This window comes from Choloepus didactylus, chromosome 6 (genome assembly GCF_015220235.1).
Source record: "Choloepus didactylus isolate mChoDid1 chromosome 6, mChoDid1.pri, whole genome shotgun sequence".
Classification (NCBI taxonomy): Eukaryota; Metazoa; Chordata; class Mammalia; order Pilosa; family Megalonychidae; genus Choloepus; species Choloepus didactylus.
This window is the reverse complement of record NC_051312.1, coordinates 13,784,164-13,804,667: the sequence shown is the minus strand read 5'-3', so window position 1 is coordinate 13,804,667 and position 20,504 is coordinate 13,784,164. Positions and strand designations below refer to the sequence as shown.

Below are 20,504 nucleotides of genomic sequence, written 5' to 3'. Positions count from 1 at the left end.
CCAAAACAACCAGCAGGAAACGAAAGGCCCCAATTGATTCCCAGGGAGTTGGCTGGTATCGGTGTCGACCAGTGGCAGATGGCAAGCCCTGCTTGCTGTAGACAAGTGGAAAATAATTAGCGTGAGAATGAGGGGCTGGAGCCTCCGTGATAAATGGAGCCCTGACCAGGGCCGGTCAGCAGGCGCCAAGAGCAGGAACTCCAGAGCTGCCCTTGCCTGGCTCTGGCACTTACTAGCTGTGTGACCTGGGGAAAGTTACTTAAGCTCTCTGGGCATTGGTTTCCACAACCATAAAATGGGGATAAGAACAGCACTATCCTCCTATAATTGTTAAAAAGTTTAAATTAAATGAGTTAATATTTGTGAATGTTTGCAATAGTCTCTGGCATATAGTAAGCGTGAGAGCAAATGATTATTGGTGCCACTGCAGGGGGCAGCCCAGGATGGCCTCAGGTGTCACCCTGGTAGTCAGGGCTGCCCCTTACCATCCTCTTCCTGGACATGGGCCATCAAGCACATGAATGTGGAGAGAATCAGACAGAGAGACCTGGCTTCAAAGGCCGATTTTGCTTTTCATTCACTGGAGCCCTTGGCTAGGCTGATTAACCCCTTGGAGCCTCAGTTTCCCCATCTGTGACCTGACAAAGCTATATCCGCCCTACAGGGTTGCAGCAAGGACCACTGAGTGCCTGGCACATTGTGAGGGGTGTGGGAGGCAGCTGCCCACTCCTGTCCCCGGCTGCACAGGCCCACCAGTAGTCCCAGGGCCTGGGTGGGTGAGGCCCCAGCTCGTGCTGAGATCCAGCCCTGGCCCTGGGCAGGCTCGGCTCTGCCTTCTGCTCCGGCACAGCTGACGTGTGAAAAGCAACAGCTTTCTGGCCCCTAACTTGGGCTGCACACGCCCGGGCACATGCTGGTGGTGCATGCGGCCCCCGACCCACGCGTGCCATCTCTGTCACCTCCCTCTCTGCCTTCCCCCTTCCCATGCCTCCCAGAGGCCCTGTCCCTCCACGGCCCCTGGTGGGGCTGCAGCCCCCAGAGCCCAGGGTGGAAGGTGCAGGACTTTGACTGTGTCTGTGTGTGTGCATGAGAATAAGGAGTGGGACTGACAGGCAGAGAGGTTTTTCTTTCAAGTAGCTCTGGGAGGCATCTGGGGATCTCAGCTCTGCTGTCCTTGTGTGAGCTTTGGGAGGGTGACAGTCTCTCTGGGCACTGGTTTCTTCATCTGTAAAGCTGGGGTCCTTGCTGCCCTGTAGCTTCGTAAGGATGCAATAAGATGACACACACAACGTCTAGCTCCATGCTATCTCCTGGCTCCACTGACCAAAAAACTCCCCCAGGTTGTTTTCCTCATCTGCAGAGTGAGAGGGATACCCACACTCTCCCATGTTCACTGTGAAGGTGGATAAAACCTGGAGAGGTCTTTCTGGACCATCCAGGCAAGGGGAGGTTTGAAGCCAGCCCCTGGGTTTGGATGCAGGCAGTTATCAGAACCCTGAGCTCGCTCCTTGGAAGACGAGTGTAGAGGTTGGATGTGGGTTCTGGAACCAGGCTGGGTGACCTTGGACAAGTCACTTCCCCTCATCTGTAAAACAGAGGTGGTAAAGCGGTACCTTCCTCGCAAAGCTATCGTTAGGATTAAATGAGTTCACATTTGCACAAAGGGCTTTGGTATAGGCAACTCCATAGACATCAGACGAAATGAAATGACCCAGTCCCTGACTCACAGGCGGGCTGAGATCTCCTTCCCTCCCCATCAATTTCTTAAAGCGATTCTAGTTACCAGGTTAGTGTCTCCTTCTGCAGGGGTGCCCTCATTTAAACCCTGTAAGCGAACTCAGAGAGGTTAACTAGCCACCCACGGTCATGCCACTGAACGAGCCTGTGTCCTGGACACCACTAAAGAGAGCAGGAACCGCCCCCCAGCCCACCTAGGCCAGAGGGTGGCCTGTTGGTGAGTCTGCCCAAGCTGGAGTGGAGCCTCTGGGTGTCTCTGGGGGGTACTCCTTGCCCTTCAAGCTGCCCTGGACACTCCCCTCACTGCTAATCAGTCCCCCCGAGTCAGATGCCCCCGAACTAGACATGCCAGCAGCTCCTGTCACAGGCACATGCAGAGTCAGACCAGGGGGCCCGGCAGACAGCAGGTGGCCATCTATCAGCCTTTGTGGGGTGCCTCCCGTTGTGCCCACCCCAGCCCCAGAGAAGACCCCACTCTCTGTGGATTCAGGACACGGAGGATCAGAAAACCTCGCCAAGCCACAGGGGCCCTTGCAGGTGACCTAAGTCCCCTTTTTACCATGAAGTTTGGAGACCAGTGTTAGTTTGAGATAAAGCAGCTGTGCCGGCCTTTATGTCTTGCACATGTGACTTATCCCCCCACCCCACCCCCCCCAACTTTATTTTAATTTACTTTCTTGCTCCTGGAGTTATTATTATTTTTAAACTTATATTCTACTTTTTCATCTCTTGTGTTTCCTATAAGGCATATCCAGCTGTTCATCATAAATACAAATAAATACCGACAGAGGTGCAAAATTAGCAGGTTCTTATGGAGTTCAGACTCCTCTTTCTCCAGGCAGGAAACTGAGGCCCTGGGGCCTGGAACTTTCTGTTCTGGGGAGGCTGCTCTTGGCCCAGGCCTGGGCAGCTCTAGAGTGTGGCCAGATCTTGTCCCCATCACCAGTCTCGGTGGGCAGGGGTGAAATGGGGGCCCAGGGGAGGAGGGTTGGCTCTGGGAGTCCCCTCTCCTTCCCGGACGGGCTCCAGTCACAGGGACTCCAGCCTCCGGGAGGTGGCGAACGCCTGCCCGAGACCACTCTGTCCGAGACCTGGAAATGGTCAATGCCTCCCGGCAGATTTATCTCTAGAGAGGGAGCTCATGTGGATTTTGCCGGCTTCTCCGAGGGCTCTGCATCCTCGAGAGCATGAAAGAGAGGATCTTGGCGCAGGCTCTCAGGGGAACTCTCTGGGGAGAGCCCTGAGGTGGGAGAAGGGAGTGGGCAGGCTCAGGGTCTCCAGGCCGCATGGCTGGCACCCGGGGTGACCCCGGTGGGGGTGGAGCACTGTGGGAAGAGCCAAGGAACCGCTGAGGCCGGCATCGTGCTGGTTGGCTGACCTGGGGAGACCCGTGTCTTCTCCGAACCTCAGCTTCCTCGCTCATAAAAGGGGGTGACGGGACTGTCGCTGAAGTCCCTCCTAATCCGACATTCCTGCATGAGGTGTGGGCTCTGGATGGCGTCAGACGTGACCTGTGCCTCCTGCCTACTTAGTCTCTTGTTCTTCAGATGGTGTCAGGGCCAACTTTCTCTGAGCCTCAATCTCCTCCTTCTAAAATAGGAACAGTAACGAGGGGCCCGCGTTGGTTGAGCACTTACAATGTGACAGGTGCTATTTTAAGTGTTTTACATGTATAACTCATTTTGACAATTCTGAGGTAGGTGCTGTTCTTATTCCCATTTGAGAGATGAGGAAACTGAGGCACAGAGAGGTTAAGTTACTTGTCCAAGGTCACACAGCCAGGGCACAGACACAGGCTGTCAGATTTTAGAGCATGTGCGTTTAACTGCACCTCCTTCCCTCTGTGGAGCGAGCATGATGGTTTCCACCCTGCATCCCTGCTGTGAGGATGTAAAGTGATTGATTGGCCAGGGGCCGGGGACACAGGTGGTGCTCAGCTGCTGTCAGACTTATCCTTGGCACCTGGACCTGGCTGTCATCCTCTGCTTCCACCTCAGCCTCTGACTGAGGCTCATTCGGAGCCTCATTGGTGACTGAGGCTCTGGCCTGATGGGAAATCTCCTGGGATCCCCCAGAGGCTGGGGTGGCACTGGACAGGCCCCCACAGCACGTCATTCTGTGCAGCACCCTGACCCCACTGGAGACCTGCAAGGTGACCCCCCACCTCCTGCCAGCCCTGACCCACTGGCCCCCATGCCCACCTCCCTCTCCTCTCAGCACCCCGGTAGCTGGGTTCTGGAATCGTGGAGCCCACTGCCAAGGGCTGCTTCTCCTTGGAACCTGCTCCCAGGGCCAAGCCCCAGGATGACCTTTGGATCAGGGGCTGAGGTCTGGCCGGGGGGGCCTTTAACCAGCAGCACCCTGCGGCCCATGGTGGGGGCAGGTCATCCAGGCCAGCCCTTTCCCATCAGTCGCTGCCAATGACGGGCAACCCCAGCACCTACCCAGCACCCTCCTGCCTCCGGGAGTCATGGATCACACTGCCAAGGAGTTCCACAAACTTCTGGGTGTTCCTACAGTGGCCACCACGAGGCCAGAGGCCAGAGCCCACAGTCCCAGCATCCCAGTCACTTCTCCAGGCAGCCTTGGGTAGGCAGGGAGGCCTATGGCCCCCACTTTACAGGTTCTGCATGCTACAGGGGAGGATGGTTCTCCTGAGTGGTCAGGGCAGGATTGCAGGCAGCAGGGAGGGGCATTTCCGGCAAGGAGAAGAGAAAAGAGCCTCTGTCTTCAGCCTTCCGGTGGGGCAAAGCAAGGAGGAAGCTGTCAGGCTGCTGGTGTGGCTGCTCCGGCGGGGTGGGTGGGCTGAGGCCGCTCTAGAGGAGTGTCTGGGCCTGAGGTTGGATGTGCTCCCACTCCAGGGGCTGGGGTCAGCTCAGCGTGGGCCCCACCAGGGGCTGGGAAGATGAACTGCCAGCCCCCAGCCCCCAGCCTCTCCATTGAGCAGAGGCCAGGCCAGGGGGCGCAGCCAGGAATTGGCAGGTTTGGTGTAAGGCTGTGAATCAGGGGTCCAGGGATCCCAGAAGGAAGCCGCCTGTGGAGGGTGTGGAGGGGGGCTGTCAAGGACTTCAAAGAGGAGGTGACACTTTGGGTGGCCCAGAGGGATGAGTAGGACATTGCCTGGCAGAGGATGGAACCTTCCAAAGAGGTATTTTAGGGAGCAGCAAGTAGAGTGGGGGAGTGGGAGGACTGGGGGTGGAAGGGTGGGAAAGGAGGGTGGGGCAGTGTGTCGAGGGGCTTGTGCCCCTCCCCAGCCAGAAGGAACTGGCAGGCAGAGGGCAGTTCCAGTGACCCCACATGCTGGGGAGCGTCCTCCTGCTCCAGGGGTAAGGAACACACAGGCTCAGAGAGGGCAAGGTTTGTGGCCAAGGCTGCACAGCCAGTTGGTGACTGAGCCCCTTTGCCATCCCCTCCTAAGGGGCTTGGACTTGATCCCACAGACCGGGAAGCCTTGGAAGGTTTTGTGAGTAGGGGACTGTGTGTGCATTTAAAAGAGTTTTGCAATTTTAAAAAGGGGAACTCTACACAGTTCCTATTTAACCCAGGGACCTTGTGGGTGGGGGTAAAAGTATCGTCCCCACCCCAGAGTCTTTCAAGTTATTCCATTCATGCAAGGGGGGCCCTGGTACCCCATTCATGCCCATCTGGGCTACTGGTCCAGCTGGGTCATGGGAGCCCCCAGCAGTGCCCCTGCACCTCCCTGCTGGAGAGGCCAGCTGCGTGGCCTGAAAGTGCCCCTAGTCTGGGGTAGGACAAAGGGGAGGCAGCGCCCAGCCCTCCCCGCTGCAGTTTGGGGGGCACCGACCCATTGCCCGAGGGAAGGAAAGTGGGAAGAGGTGCTTTGTGACCACCCCAGACCAGGAAGTGGCACATGCCCCCCTCCCGCTGGAGACATTTCTTCCAGATGAAATCACATCCCTGCAGAGGACCAGGCCCCCATTGTGATGGGCTGGGGTCTCCAAAGAAAGGGCGCCTTTCAAGCCCTTAAAAATAGCCGCCCCAAGATTTATGAATCTGACAGACAGCAGAGCAGCCTCTCCTCCCCCGGCACGACAGGCCCTGCCTCCCCCACCCCAGCCTGTGACCTGCGGGTGACCAGCTGGGAGGGCCACTGGCCCGGGTGGGGGAGGGGCAGACCCTCACCCCGGGGGTTCACGCACGTGCCCTCCACCTCACCCTTAGCGATGGTGGTTGCTAAGGTCTATCCCATGCAGCCAGGGCTTCTGCAGAAGTGCTCAGGACGTTAGGAGATGTGGATAATCCACACTGGACAGATGAGGAAGCCAAGGCACAACCAGTAAGTCATGCGGCTAATGGCTGGGGGAGCCCTGGTTTTCAGCCAGGCAGCCTGGATCCAGAGCTGGGCCCCCCACCCCTCCCCGCTGCTCCTGGGGTTCTTCCCTGAGGGCCCTGCGCGTGGGCTGGAGGAGGGGGCAGGGTGCAGCCCCCGGGCCACCACGTGATCTGGGTGGGCACCGGCCTTGACCGCGGCTGTTGGTCTCAGACTGGGGCCACTGTCCGCAGCCCTGCAGCCTCCCTGTGGGACCCAGTGCAGGGGAGAGGAGGGGCGGGGACCAGGGGCTCACGTGTGGGGCTCAGAGTGCGAGTTGGGAGGTGTTCCGTGAGTGGGCCTTGTGTTGGGGCAGCCTTAGCCATTCTGGTCGCCAAGAGGTGAGCAGCAGGGGGTGAGGGGAGCCCCCTCCAGGGGACTGGGATGAGGTATACCTGAGAATGACCTGTCCTAGGCTGTGGGCAGGGGCAGGGGCAGGCCAGGTGGGGTGGTGGGCTGGGACACGCCAGGCCCTTGCCCCCGGCCCCTGTTGGCATTGCCCCTTCCCTGCTGCCCGGCCTGACTACAGCAGGGTGCAGGGAGCTATAGCACCCGCTGCAACTGTGCTGGCCCAGACCTCCTGGTCCCCTGGCAGCCGCCCGAGCTGACCCTAGACGGGGAGGGGGCAGTGAAGGGTCAGCAGCCATCACCAGCTGTTGGCAGCTCTGTCCTGCCCCAACCCGGCTGCCGCCCGAGGGCCCAGCCCCTCCCGCCCCATCAGTTTGAACCTGAAGCTGGAGCTGCCAGCCACCTGTCACGGGCCCTCCTGGAGCCCTGGCTCCTGCATCCCCACCCCCCACCCCCCAGCGGATTCCCCTGCCCCTGGTCACCCCACCACCGCTGCTCCCTCACTCTCCATCCTTCTCCCAGCTTCCCAGAATCCGTGTTCCGACTCCTCCTCGGAGAGAGAGTGGGATGATGTCACTTCCTGAGGGTGGGGGGAGGAGTAGGCACGACCCCAGCAGGCTGGCCCGCCCCGCAGCTCGCCCAGAGTAGCCTGGTGGCGGCTGCACGAAGTGACTGTCCTGGGCAGAGGGAGGCAAGCTGGGCCAGACATGCCGGCTGGCCCCCGGGCCCCACGTCCTCTTGTCCACCCCGGGAGCTGTGCCCATCAGCCGAGGAAGACTTGGCCCCTTCCTTCCCCAAGTGATGCTGGTCTCCGCGGACACACGTTTTCCCCGGAGCTGTCCCCCGTCCCCTGGGAGAGGAGGACCTGCTGCCTGCCCCTGGACCAGGTGCCGTGTAAGCCTCTGCCGGCCTGGGGCAGCTGTCCCCAGTCGGGTGCCAGCCCCCACAGCGGGGCCCCCTCTGCACAGTGCAGCACAGAGCTGCCTGGGAGCCCCCACCCCCCACCGCCCCCGCTGCTGCCCTTTGTCCTGGGTTCTCCTCCCTAAGCCCCACTGCATCTAATTTGAATCCAGCTACTTCAGAGAATTGGGAACTGGGGTCTCCGGGCTGCTCGGGTCAGGGTGGGCGTGGGGGGTGTGGCTGCCAGGGGCATGGATTTATCCTGCAGGGGCTTCCCCACTGCCCTTCCAGCAGTGGGGGACAGACGGTGCCCCAAGCCACCCTGTGGACCCCATATTTCAACCATGTCCTTCCCTCCAGGAGGCTTAGCTGTAGCAGGGAATTGTGTCCATGGGTGCAAAGCCAAGCCATAGAGCCTGCTCGCAAATGTTTACTGAGCACCTACTATGTGCTGGGCTCGCCCATGTCTGACAGCCCCAGCCCCCAACTATGCACATGCCCTTGCCCCCACTTTCCCCGAGCCCTGCAGCCCTCCACAAGCCCAAGCGTGGCTTGGGGCTTCGGACCTGGCTCCTTTTGAGTCTGGGAAGCCCCTCCTCAACCCCCAGGACCTTGTGCCCTGAGCCAGATCTCCTTGTGGACGGCTGGTAAGGGGGCTGGGGAGGGGTGGACGCTGGTCCCATGGAGGAGGGGGCAGGGGCTGAGCCCAGGTCTTGAATGGAGCAGGGCAGTTCCTGTTGGGCAACCCCAGGCGGAGGCCGACCCTAAGCAGCCAGTGCCAGTCTTGGGGGTAGAAGGAGACCTCTGGGGTAAGGCCAATGCCAGTGCTTGTTGCTGAGACTGTTTATGTAGGCTCTGGGGGGCGGATAGGGTGGGAGGCAAGTGCTGCCCAGGGATGGGTCAGCAGTTCCCGTGGCCTGGAGGTCTCTGGCCGTGAGAGCTGGGTCTGTGGCCGATGGCAGAGGGGCCTGAGCTGCAAGCCACACCTGGAGCGGCCCCACGGCCCAGGAGGGCGGCAGGCGGCCCGGGCAGCCACGGGGTCCTCCGCTTTCCCCCAGGAGGTGAGCGCCAGGCCCGCTGAGCCTCCGCAGAGCCGCCAGCCATGCCCGGGATCGTGGTGTTCCGGCGGCGCTGGTCTGTGGGCAGCGACGACCTTGTCCTGCCGGCCATCTTTCTCTTCCTCCTGCACACCACCTGGTGAGTCTCGGGGGGCCACAGTCTGGGGAGACTGGGTTGGTAGGAGGCTTTCCGGCTATCCGAAGCAACCCCGCCCGGGCCCGTGTCCTGGACCTGCTGTGCACCCAGCTCCAGGGGGAGCCGCCTGAACCCCCACCCCTGGAGGGGAGACCCACGAGAGCCAGGGACCCCACCGTGGGTGGAGGGGCTGCTGCTGTCTCCCACGCTCTCAGCTGGGCTCCCTGCTCTCACTTTCCCGTCTCCAAGCCTTTGCCCCTGCCCAGGCCTGCTGGGAACTCTGTGCCAGGTGGCGCTTTGGGGAGAGGCTCTGGCTGCTGTTCCCCTGTGCCAGGAGCAGAAAGGGGCTGGGGTTGGGGCCCGTGGAGGCTGAGGGGCTGGGGGCCGGGGCAGGGGGTGGCTAGAGGGCTGTGGGCTGGGCCTCTCATGTGGGCACCGCCCCACCCCTGCAGGTTCGTGATCTTGTCCGTGGTGCTCTTTGGCCTGGTCTACAACCCCCACGAGGCCTGCTCCCTGAACCTGGTGGACCACGGCCGCGGCTACCTGGGTATCCTGCTGAGCTGCATGATCGCCGAGATGGCCATCATCTGGCTGAGCATGCGTGGGGGCATCCTCTACACAGAGCCCCGCGACTCCATGCAGTACGTGCTCTACGTGCGCCTGGGTAAGGGCCGCCGCCGGGGGTCTCCACCACTCGTCCAGCCGGTGCCGACTGGGCCCACACAATGGGGGCGGCTGTGGATGAAACAGAGCCCAGCCCCAGCCCCCAGGGAGCTGAAATTCTAGGCCAGGGGTGGGCAAACTGCGGCCCAGGGGCCAAATCTGGCCCCCCTGTCTGTTTTTGCAAATAAAGCTTTATTCGAACACAGCCACGTTCATTCATTTCTCTGTCGTCTGTGGCTGTTTCTGTGTGACAACAGCAGGGCAGAGTCATTGGCAACAGAGACCATGTGGCCACAGAGTTTAAAATGTTTACTCTCTGGCCCTTGGCAGCAAAAGTTTGCCAACCCCTGTTCTAGATCATTCCCATATCTTCTGTTGCTTTGTGATCCTTCTCAAAACAGATCTGTCCTTTTCCCAGGAAGCCCCTAGAGACCTGGACCAGCTCCCTAGAGAACCACCCTGCGTCCTCTCCTCTTCCCGGGGTCTGGGGTTGGGGTCCCACCTTTGGCCTTTCCCCAGGGCCACCTGCCTCCCCCAGTCATTCGTAGTAAATACTTCTCTTGGGCGGCTGTGGACGGTGCCGAGCCATTTCCGTGTGTTACCTTGCAGGGAGGAGCTTTAATTGGCTCATTTTGCAGATGAGGAAACTGGCAGGCTAGTTAACTCCCCCCAAGGTCACTCAGCACACGAGTGTGTGAGTGCCAGAGCTGGGGAATAGAACCCAGGCCGTTGGGCCCCAAAGCCGGACCTCTTAGCCACCAGGCAGTGCTGCCTGTGAAACCACCTGCAGGCTATGGCCAGCTCCTTGTCACCTGCACCCAGTTCCAATGGGGCCACCAGAACGCCTTCTCCCCGTCTCAGCCTGGCCTGGGGCTCTGGCCTGAACAAGGAGCACACCTCAAGTCTAGTGACAGCACTCCTCTGTCCTCCTCCCTCAACTTCCAGAAGCCTCTTCCTGGAAAATAGCCGTTTCCGTGAAAGAAACTCTCTTTCATCTAATTCTTGCATGCTCCTGTGATGTAGATGTGGTCACCCCCATTTTATATTTGAAGAAACGGAGGCTCAGAGACATTAAGTAACTTAGGTCTAAGAGCCGTCTGATTCCAGGGTTCATGCAGGTAATTCTGAAGTCCTGAATGAAGAGGAAAGTGCCTCTCCAGCATCCGTCTTTCCAGTCACTTTCTCAGGAAGCATTGGGGGGCCAGAGAGCACAGAGGTTGGAATGGGGTGGGCACCTTACAAGGGACCCTGCAGGGGCCAAGGGGACAAAACTGGTGGTGGGACAGCCACTCTGCCCTGCGCACTCTTGGCCATGAGGCCTGCGAGGAGGTGGCAGGGCAGGTAACACTGACCCACCACCTCCTGCCTGGCTGCTGAGCTGGCACGGAGGCCCCAGGCCCCTCCCCAGTAGGTAAGCGGGTGGCTGTCCTCCATCCAGCCAGGCCTGCTCTCCTTGCAGCCATCCTGGTGATCGAGTTCATCTACGCCATCGTGGGCATCGTCTGGCTCACTCAATACTACACCTCCTGCCACGACCTCACTGCCAAGAACGTCACCCTCGGTATGTCTGGGCTCAGCCCGCACAGAGCCTCAGCCAGCCCTTGGGATAGAGAGGACGGAGTCCATTTACAGAGGGGGAATTGCAGGCACTGCCGGGGGGAAATGGTGTCTGTAAGGGCAGCTGGCATGTTGGGGCAAGGCTGCCTCCTTCCTCCTGAGACCCTGATCTGGGGTGGGCAGCAGCAGGCACAGAGCTGCCCAAGGGAGCAGCTGAAGCTTCTCCTGGGCTCCTCAGCCCCTCCCGGGATATCTAGGCCACAGCTGCCTGCTCTGGGCAAGGGTGGGCCTTGCAGGCAGGGCTCAGCGAGGGGACAGCCACATGTCCAGAGGCTGGGACTGGGGGCCTCTGAGCCTTGTTGGGCCCCAGAAAGAACAGGGTAGGGAGGCTCCAGTGCCCCCAAGGAGGGTGCCCCCAAACGTCTCCACCTCTTGCTTTTCTCACTGCTGCCCCCCCAGGGATGGTCGTCTGCAACTGGGTTGTCATCCTCAGCGTCTGCATCACCGTCCTCTGTGTCTTTGACCCCACGGGCCGCACCTTCGTCAAGCTGAGAGCCACCAAGAGGCGGCAGCGCAACTTGCGGACCTACAACCTGCGGTCAGTTGGCTGGGCGGTGGGCCGAGCTAAGGCCCCCACTCTCCGGGAGATGGGCCCACACCTCCCAAACTGCACCTCAACCGGGCATGAGCTGCCAGGGTGTTAGCCAAAGGCTTAACCTCTCCCTGCCTTGGTTTCCTTGTCTATAAAAAGAATAATATCAGCTCCTGCTTTGTTGTGAGAGTTACGAGACACAGTGCATGCAGAGTGGTTAATACAATACTCACATTTCATCATCATCGTTATCATCAGGGCTATCAACAACAACAACCCTAGTAATAGCGGGAAATATTTATAAGCTGAGCCAAGCACCATCTGAATGCATTGCATATATTAACTTACAACAATTCCATGAGTAGTTATCATCATCCCGTAATATAGATGGGAAAACCGAAGCACCGAGAGGTTTTGGTGACTTGCCTGAGGTCACACAGCAAATAAATGGTGGGGCTGGGATCACGCCTACACAGCTAACCACTAGGTGAGCCTGCCTGTAGGATTAAGGGGTTTGGAGGAGGTGTTAATCAAGGAAGGCTTCCTGGAGGGGGTGAGTTTTGCGTGGTGTTTTGAAAAGGAAGAAGACTGTGGCATAGCAGAGAAAATGATGGAGGGCCTCCAGGCAGGGCCACAGCTGCTTGTGCTGAGCCCTTTATCCAATTGGTCCATTTGATCCTTTTGCCAACCCTGGTATGGTTAGGTGCCCATCCGACAGAGGTCATGTCACTTGCCCAAGGTCGTGTTGGTGCGGAGCAGAACAGGCATTCCATCTCCAGCCCAGAGCAGCTGGGAGTCAAGGGGACAGGTTATCCAGGCCCCACTGCCCACCAGGAAGCCACCCCACCCCACTCTCCTGCACCTCCATGTCCGGCTCATGGAGTCACCCCCGTGCCTGGTGCAGCCACCTCCCAGCCCAGAATGCCAGGTCTTGGAACCAAGGCCCCTGGGCCCCTTCTCCCTCTGGATGCAGCTGGCTATCACCGTTCGTCCCTTTTTGCTCGCTCCGAGTGCCTGCCCCCACCTGGCCTGGTTCCTGGGCTCCTTGTGCCCTGGAAACAGCTCTTCCCTCCCTGCCTCTTGTAAATTGCCTTTGGGGCCCAGGGCAGCCAACGCCTTTGCAGTTTGGGGGTTGGTGGTTGCTGTCACTTTAATTAGAAAGCTTTCCTGTGGTTTCTGGGCGCTGTGCAGGTGAGTAAGAGGCCCCGGCGGCTCCCAGGCTCCCGACCTGTTGTGATTTCTCCAGCTCTTGGGCAGGGCCTGGGAGGGCAGCTCAGGCCGTTGTCCATTTGCCTCCTCTCTGCTGTGAGACGAACGAGAAAAGTTTCTAGCCAGCTGCTTCCAGGTCTGAGGACACACACACCCCTGCTGAGCCACGTGGATTGATTAAGTTTTTGGCAGCCGAGAAGCTGTTTATGTCCTTGGCCCATTCTCCTTGCAGTGAAATCCTGTGGTGGTGGTGGTGGTGGTGGTAGTGGGTGGGGGGTTACTCCCAGCACTTCTTGCTCCATTGCAGGAGGCTTATCTGCCCTCTTTTCACTTTAGTGAGCCACAGGTCAGGAGGTGCCAGGGCCTGCTAACTGTCTGTCCAGACTTGGGGTGCATCTGCCTTTCTTCCTGCCTTGGTCTTGGTAGACTTACTGCTGCACTAGGCCAAACCCGTCTCTGCCACCTGCTCACGTGGATCCCTGAAAGCATCCGCCCCCTGGTGTTCATAACTGGTACTGCAGGGACGTGTACAGTCAGCGCTTCTAGCAGGCCAGGGGCCCGGCTGGACATTTCTTGAATGTTTGAAAGCCTCGTTAGGTTAGAAAGGGTTAAAGAACGTGATGTTCCGGGCAGCCAGCTTGGCCAGCACACTGTCCCTTCGTCAAGGCAAGGGGGCCTTGGTTTAGGATTTGTAAAGCTGCTCGGGTCACTAAGGGCTGGCAGCAACCAGACACAGCTGTTCCCTTGTCCCCTCCTCTGTCCCCTCCTTTGGCTCTTGAAGGCTCCCCTCTTCCCTCTCCTTGTGGCTGACTGCCTCGTGGAGCCAGCGTCGGGGTGCAGGCGGGCAGCCCTCGGTCTCAGAGAGGAGTCAAGAGGCTTGGAAGGAGGGCCCAGCCTGTCACTCCTGACGGCTGCTAAGTGCCTCGAATGCATTTGGGGGCTGCCCTCGCCTTCCCCTCCTGACCCCTAGCCTCAGGCTTTTAAGGGCTGGTGAGAGGAAGCATGTCACAAAAGCAACCCCTTCCTGCTCGGTTTGGAAATTTACATTTTCATGTTGGGTCAGTTATCTTCATGTCCAAAACCCAGGCTTCTGGGCACCCAGCACTGGAAGAGCCTCCGAGGAGTAATGGACCCATCTCAGCCCTTTGGGATACCCTTTTCCCCATCCCAGCAGCCAGACCCATTGGGACTGGGGAGAGGGGTGAGAATAGACAACGATCCAGCCACGCAGGAGAGGAAGAGGAAAATTCAGTGTCTCCTTCGGCCCCGTAAGCATCCCATAAGTACAGGGGACGTGAGTATCTGACATCTTTTCAGATGAGAAGCAGGTGTGTGTGTGGAGCCTGCTCCAGGGCTTGGAACAGGTCGGCCAAGAGGCCTGGCCCCCTGCTGGCGTCTACCAGGGTTCTTGGTTTGAGCCATGGGACACCTGGGCTGCAGAGCAGCTCCCACTTTGGGCCCCTAGCTCTGAAGTCCCCGGCCGTGCCCTTGTTCAGGCCACCAAAATCCAGGGAGCCTGGGCCCCGGCCTTGGTCAACCACACACCAGCTTAGACCTGCAGGAGTTCCTGCGGGGAGCATCCCCCCGGCCAGCAGCCAGGTCACTGGCCACCCAGCGCTGAGTGGGCCCCTCTGCTGGGGTCCGGGGAACAGGCCACCCCGATTCCGGAACGTCCAGGCTCCAGCTCCTCTGGCCCCCGCTCTCTGACCTCATGCATTCCAACTCTCCCTGTCCGCCTTTCAGGCACCGCTTAGAGGAGGGTCAGGCCACCAGCTGGTCCCGCCGGCTCAAAGTGTTCCTCTGCTGCACGCGGACAAAGGACTCCCAGTCAGTAAGTACTGGCACTCACTTCCCCCGGGCCTCGCGTCCTGCTGCCGGGCCCCTCAGGAGCCTCTCGCTCCCCGGGCCCAGCTGGGGGTGGAGAGCAGGGCAGGGCTGGTAGAAGGGTGTGTTTTGAGCACGAGCAAGGGGACGGCCTGCTCGTATGAGGATCGACCGACCAGCTGGCTCCAGCACATGAAACTCTACTTTGTCAAGGGAACAGAAAGAGTTATAAAGGCCTCGCCCTGGTCCCCTTGGAATTTCAGGCTAGTTTAGCAGAAGAGATGCTCACAAACCAGGGCAAGCTGAAGACGAAGGAACAGCGTGTCAGCAGCTGCAGGTCAATCTGGAAGATCCGTCACGGGCTTGAGGGGGGCTCAGAAGCTTCCGATGGGTAGCACTCAGCACAGTCCTAGTTGGCGCACAGTCAGCCTTCAGCAGCTGTGGGTGCCAAGGCAGAAGGAAGATGGGGCCAGCGTGTGGGTGGTCCTGAGGGGGGAGGGGCGGCCAGGGTCCTCGGGGTCCCCGGGTCAGAGCCCCATAGCGCCCCCAGGCACCTTAGAGGTCATCGAGTCCCACCCTTCATTTTGCAGATCAGGCAGCTGAGGCCCAGAGAGGTGGAGTGACTTGCCCAGCGTCCCACAGCTAGTTAGTGGCAGAGCCAGTGAGGTCAGGAGGCCGCTCCTCACTGAGTCAGACAGCAAAGTGCCTCGAGCGGCTCCTTTCCACCAGCAGCCCCTGGTGGGCCGTAGAGTGAGTAACTGAGTGTAAGAAGCTCCCTGAGGCTCCCTGGGGGGTGGGGAGCACCCCTACCGGTCCCTCTGGGGTGTCTGGAGGGGTCCACAGGCTGGCCCTGCAGTGGCAAGTGGAGGCCGGGCTGGGAGGGCGTGCCCACCCCCCGCGGGCACACAGGCACACTCGGGGCCCTGTCGGGGCTTGGTGGAAAAGCCACCTGCCACGGAGGGACCCCAGAACCTGGTCCCCATCAGACCCTGACAGCCCCCAGGTCAAGTCCAGGCCAAAGCACGTCTGTAGCCTCTACTGAGTTTCCTAAAAATTTTAATTGGATGCCACCGTTTACAAATCAGAGGTGTTTCCATAAACGCCTGAATTTCTGGATGTGGCAACCTGGGCATACTTGCGGGTCGGGCGTCCGGAGCTCAGCTTTAACCCCATGAGGCATTTGCATTTGCAACCCTTGATTTTTTTTCTCCCTTAAACGTGCCAGGCACTCAAGGGGAAAGCCCAGAGAGAGAGGGACCCAGTTGCCATGAGCTTATTTCCACTGCAGCCTCCCCGAAGGGGTTAGGGAGGCTGATCCAGACTCGCAGCTTGGTGGGAGGCAGGCAGGAGTCAGGGCACACCAGCCAGTGGGCACCGCCTTGCCCCAGCCTGAGGCCCCGAGGACACGGGTTCAGAGTGAACCCAGAGGGGCCATTGGCCCGGCGGTCACTCGCCTTCTCCAGGCACGTCCTGGAGGTCACTGAGTCAGCGGCCCCGGGCAGCTGTGGGAGGGGGTCCTGAGACCCGGGATGCTCAACAGGGCCACCTTATTGCCCGGAGACCTGCGGGTGGGCTGGGGAAGGGGCCCCTCCAGGGTCACAGCTGGCAGGAGGCGGGAGGCGACTCAGTGGGCGAGGAAGCAGCCAGGGGCTTAGCTGTGGCTTCTCTGCCAGAGAGAAAGGCCAGGAGGAGAATGAGCTGGGGTTCCTGGGCCTCTACTCATGGGGTCTGGGGCAAGAGAACAGGAAATGGCTCCAGTTGGCATCTGTGCCTGGTGGATGGTGAGTACCCGAGGAGCCCCGACGAGAGAGGCGGCTCCGTGAGCTGCGGGGCCTGGGGCTGCACAAGGCCAGGCCTAGCTGGCACCGGCGGAGGTGCTGGACGATCTCAGGCGAGGGCCCGCAGCATAGAGGGGCTGCCATCCTGCCTCCCACCCCGGGGGATTTAACGCCTGGCCTCTCGTCCTCTCTCCTGCTCCCCTGCCACCGCCTTCTGCCTCCCCGGACTCCGTAGGATGCCTACTCAGAAATCGCCTACCTCTTTGCCGAGTTTTTCCGGGACCTGGACATCGTGCCGTCGGACATCATCGCTGGCCTGGTGCTGCTCCGGCAGCGGCAGCGGGCCAAGCGCAGTGCCGTGCTGGATGAGGTGAGCCAGCCGGGCTGGGCCCCCTCCTTGGGCTGCCCACCACCCTCCTGGCAGGCCCGTTCCTGCCGCCCCTGCTGCCCTGCTCAACCTCTCAGGCCCTGGGGTTCTCCTTTGGCTATTCCCTTCCCCTGCCCCTGTTCATCCTTTGAGTGACTTCGTGGGCCGGGCCCGTGCGGCTGCTGCTGGGGTGTGGCCCTCCAGGGGCACCTCCAGTGGCTGCCTCTCTGTGCCACCCTGTCACCCTTGCCAAGACACCAGTCCCACTCGAGCTTTTCTCAGTGTCTCCTACAAAGTCTGCTTCCCCCTGGTCTGGACTATGAGCCTCCCCCGTCCCAGGGGTCTGAGGCTTTGGATGGGGGGGTGAGGGGGGCAGTTGGAACTATGAGGACACCTCAGATTCTGGAAAACTATGGCAGGGCCCTGGGAGAGCCAGAAGCCACATGCTTCCTTGGGCTTCCCGGGCAAGTGGCCGGGCCCGGGGCCAGCCAGCAGCCATCGCCACGTGCGTGTTTTACAGGCAAACAACGACATCCTGGCCTTCCTGTCTGGAATGCCGGTGACCAGAAACACCAAATATCTGGACCTCAAGAACTCGGTGAGTCGGAGCCCACACCACGCAGGGACACTTGGTCCTCCTTGGCCCCCAACTCCTCCCCTTCATCAGGACCCCGCTGCCCCCAGGTGTCAGCTGCACCTGTACCTTTGCAGGCCTCATTCTCATCTCTGCAGATCATGCCCCCCTCCTGAGGACCCCCACACCGTGCCAGTCCTACAAATGAAACCCCTGAGTCCTTTTACCAGCCCCGGAATGTCTGGTCCTGGCCTCTTGAGGTTATAGCGGGCCTAGCGCTTTGGTTTGCAAATGTTTTGTAGTAGCAAATGCCTTTAGCAGAAATCCCGTGTGTGAACAAGTAAATGTGGTGCCGCCTGGTGGCAGGGGTGCCCCCCACCCTGGGCCCAGGCTGAGACCGGCTCTGCTGCCTGTAGCACGACCTGGGCAAGTCCCTCCCGTCTGCACCTGCTCCCTCCTTTGTTCACAGAGCTAGAGCGAGGCTCAAATGAGCCAGCAGTGCCAGGGAAGGAGAGTGCACTGAGGAAACTGCTAGAAAGGACTGGTTCCCACTTATCCAAATCCATTGAAAAGCCCCTACTCCCCAGGGCGGGCGTTGGTGTCCTCTCTCACCCGCTTCCTCCTAGGCCGCGGGGTCGGGGCAGGCTGCAGCGTGCGGAGGTGCTGGGTTCCCCTGTCAGAGGCTGCCAGCGCGCCGTCCACCCCCAGCCCCGCGTACAGAGGGGACAGTGGCCTTCTCCAGGCCCCCTCGTTCCTAAAGAGCAGACAGAGCCGGCCCAGGGCCATTTGCAGCCCTCTGGGCCTGATTAAAGTGCTCCCTGTTTCACTTCACAGGATGACTAATCACCCTCTTTAACTTTTACAACGTGACTAATTCCCTCTAAGAACCCGCAGGGTCCTCTGTGCCTGGGTGCCTGGCCGGGCGTGGCTGGGACACCTGTGTTTCCTGCCTCTCTCCCACCCCTCCAGGCTGATCACGGTGACGGTGTCGGTGACAGCCACTCAGCCTCAGACACGCGGTTTCAAACTGGCGCCTTTCTCACAGAGATGCCAATCTCCCCCAGACACGCCCCCTCCTCCCTCGGCCCGAGAGCCCCACGACTCGATGAGTCAACCTGGAGTCTCCCTGTATTTGTAGACAAATGCCTCGAGGGCCAGAGGGGCTGAGCGCCTGGCTGGCTTCCCCAGCCTGTCCAGGTCCGGTCGGCTGCCCGGCTGCCCAGGCCTGCTGACACCCCCAGCCCTGGCTGCTGCAGGCCCTCTCGGGGTGCAGTGCTCCCAGCAGCAAAAGGCCTCCCCAGCTAGGGCCTGCGTGCATGGTGGTGTGGTGGCCCACCGGCCTCTCCTGAGCCTCTCCTCCCTTCCCGGGAAAACGGGCCAAGAAATCAATCTAGTGCTCCGAGTGTTTTTCCGTCCCCGAATCATTAATTCTGAGATTGGAGCAACAGGACAGGTCTCAGGAGAATCCGCGCCCTGGTTGCACAGAGATAATTAGGGAAATGCAATTATCGTCTGGGGGTGGATCTGCAGGCAGCAGAGGGCAGGTTCCGCCTCCCATGGCGGGTGGCTGCGGGGTGCTGAGGCCACGGGCAGGGGGGCAGGAGTGACCACCCCCCGTGTCGTCCTCTCTTCCAGCAAGAGATGCTCCGCTACAAAGAGGTCTGCTACTACATGCTCTTTGCCCTGGCCGCCTACGGGTGGCCCATGTACCTGATGCGGAAGCCCGCCTGCGGCCTCTGCCAGCTGGCACGGTCCTGCTCGTGAGTAGCCCCGTCTGTCCTGGGGAGGGTGACGGAACGAAGCTGGGCCTGCCCGCAGGAGGGCATGGTGCCAGCAGGGCCGGGCCTGCTTTCCTGCCCCTGTCTCCCCCTTTCTGCATCTTCCTGGGCCTGGACCTTTCCAGCGCTGCCTTATCCCAGTGCAGTGGAGAGCAGGGACTTTGGAATCACCCAGCTCTGGGGTCGGGCCTCGATTTCTTTATCTGTAAAATGGGGATGGTGACATGTGTCTCATAGGAGGCTTGGAGAGGATTAAATGACACTGCTGGTGCCCTTTCTTTTCCGGCGTCTCCTCTCTGCTGCCTTCCGCCATCCCCTCCTGGGCTCTGCCTTTCAGCAAGAAAGAGGCCTTCCTGGGAGAGGTCCAATCCATAGAAGACTCTGAAAAGGCACCAGGAAGGCCCTTTAGTCACAGGCCTTTCCAGGAGGGGCGTGGGAAGGGCCCAGCTCGCACTCTGGCCTGCAGGCTGGCTCTGCCCTCAGCCCCTCACCCTGGGGCTGGGGTGGACACGCCGCCCTGAGCAGACCAGATGGGCATCTGCTCCAGGAAGGACCCCTCCCAGCCCTGGTGTGTCCACCCTCAGCCCACGCCAGGTAGAAGGAGGACAGCACCCTGGCTCCCTGGGAAAGGCTGGAAGGCTGGGCAGGCAGCTTCTGCACTGAGGGCCCCCAGCGGCCATACCATGGCCCAGAGTCCGCCTCCTTTCGGCCTTCTTCCATTTGAGGCAAACTGGGTGGCTCCCGGGACCTCGTACTTACCATCTGGGTCCTCAGTGACTGATCAGCAATGACCAGGCACGACCCCTGTCTTTACTGGCCTGCATGCTGCACCTTTGGGGGCCCCTGGTGTGGCTTCAGAATGAGACTGGGGCTCTGACAGACCTTGCCTCATTAGCCACTTGCAGAGTAGAGGCATCTCTCAGGGCCTCAGTTTCCCCATTTGTACAGGGGAAGACCCTCCTGCTTGCTCAGCAGATACTTCAAAATCAGGGAGTCACTGGTAGGCTGGGCTTTTAAGGTGCTCTGCAGACAGGAGGGATATCAGTCTCTGGGGCAGGTCTTTTGGTGCAAAGAGAGAGAACTCATGGTCCTGAGACCCCGTGAGGCCCCCCGGGTCCCTGCCTGGAAGCCCCAGGAGCCTGAGGTATGGAGAGGAAGCTGGGCCACGTCCAGACCCTGCAGCCAAGGTGTCAGCTCAGAGACCCAAGGGCCCCGGGGTGCTTCTCAGACTCCTGGCCTGTCCCCAGGAGCCCTGGTCCCAGGGGCCACCCAAGGAGTGGGGCTGCCCACTGCCTCGACTCCAGGCTCGTCACCTGGGAGCGGGTCTCCCAACCCTGCAGGGCACCCACTGCCCTCGGGAGATCGCACTCAGCTGCATCCTTCCCTGGATGTTGAGTGCGCCATCTGGGAAGAAGCTGGCGGGGCCCCTCCTGCCCAGGCTGCTGGCCCTGCCACCCTTTAGCTCCCCCAGTCCCAAGCACTGCTTCGGAGGCTGCTCTGTCCCTGGAGAAAGGGAGCCCCCGCCCCTGGACAGAGCACCTGTTGTTTGCCAACCCTTCGTGATCTTGGGCCCTTGACCTCACCCAGCCTGAGGCTTAGCGCCGCAGAGAGCCCTCCAGACCCTCACATACCAGAGTGAGCACCGGGGCCCAG

General features: G+C 60.4%; 1 protein-coding gene across 9 annotated transcripts in view; it reads left to right on the top strand.

Annotated features, from left to right (window-relative positions):
• DAGLA (diacylglycerol lipase alpha) overlaps positions 1 to 20,504 on the top strand; it is a 62,772-nt gene that overhangs the window by 29,118 nt on the left and 13,150 nt on the right. Inside the window, exons 1-11 of one of the 9 annotated variants that reach the window (XM_037839384.1) lie at positions 4,183 to 4,885; positions 5,952 to 6,034; positions 7,215 to 7,309; positions 8,374 to 8,512; positions 8,962 to 9,173; positions 10,611 to 10,733; positions 11,189 to 11,327; positions 14,274 to 14,361; positions 16,368 to 16,502; positions 17,020 to 17,097; positions 18,709 to 18,833. In XM_037839384.1, the coding sequence (XP_037695312.1) occupies positions 8,418 to 8,512; positions 8,962 to 9,173; positions 10,611 to 10,733; positions 11,189 to 11,327; positions 14,274 to 14,361; positions 16,368 to 16,502; positions 17,020 to 17,097; positions 18,709 to 18,833 (995 nt within the window). In that variant the 5' untranslated portion in view covers positions 4,183 to 4,885; positions 5,952 to 6,034; positions 7,215 to 7,309; positions 8,374 to 8,417. The other 8 variants (XM_037839383.1, XM_037839381.1, XM_037839389.1 and 5 more) reach the window with 8 other exon arrangements.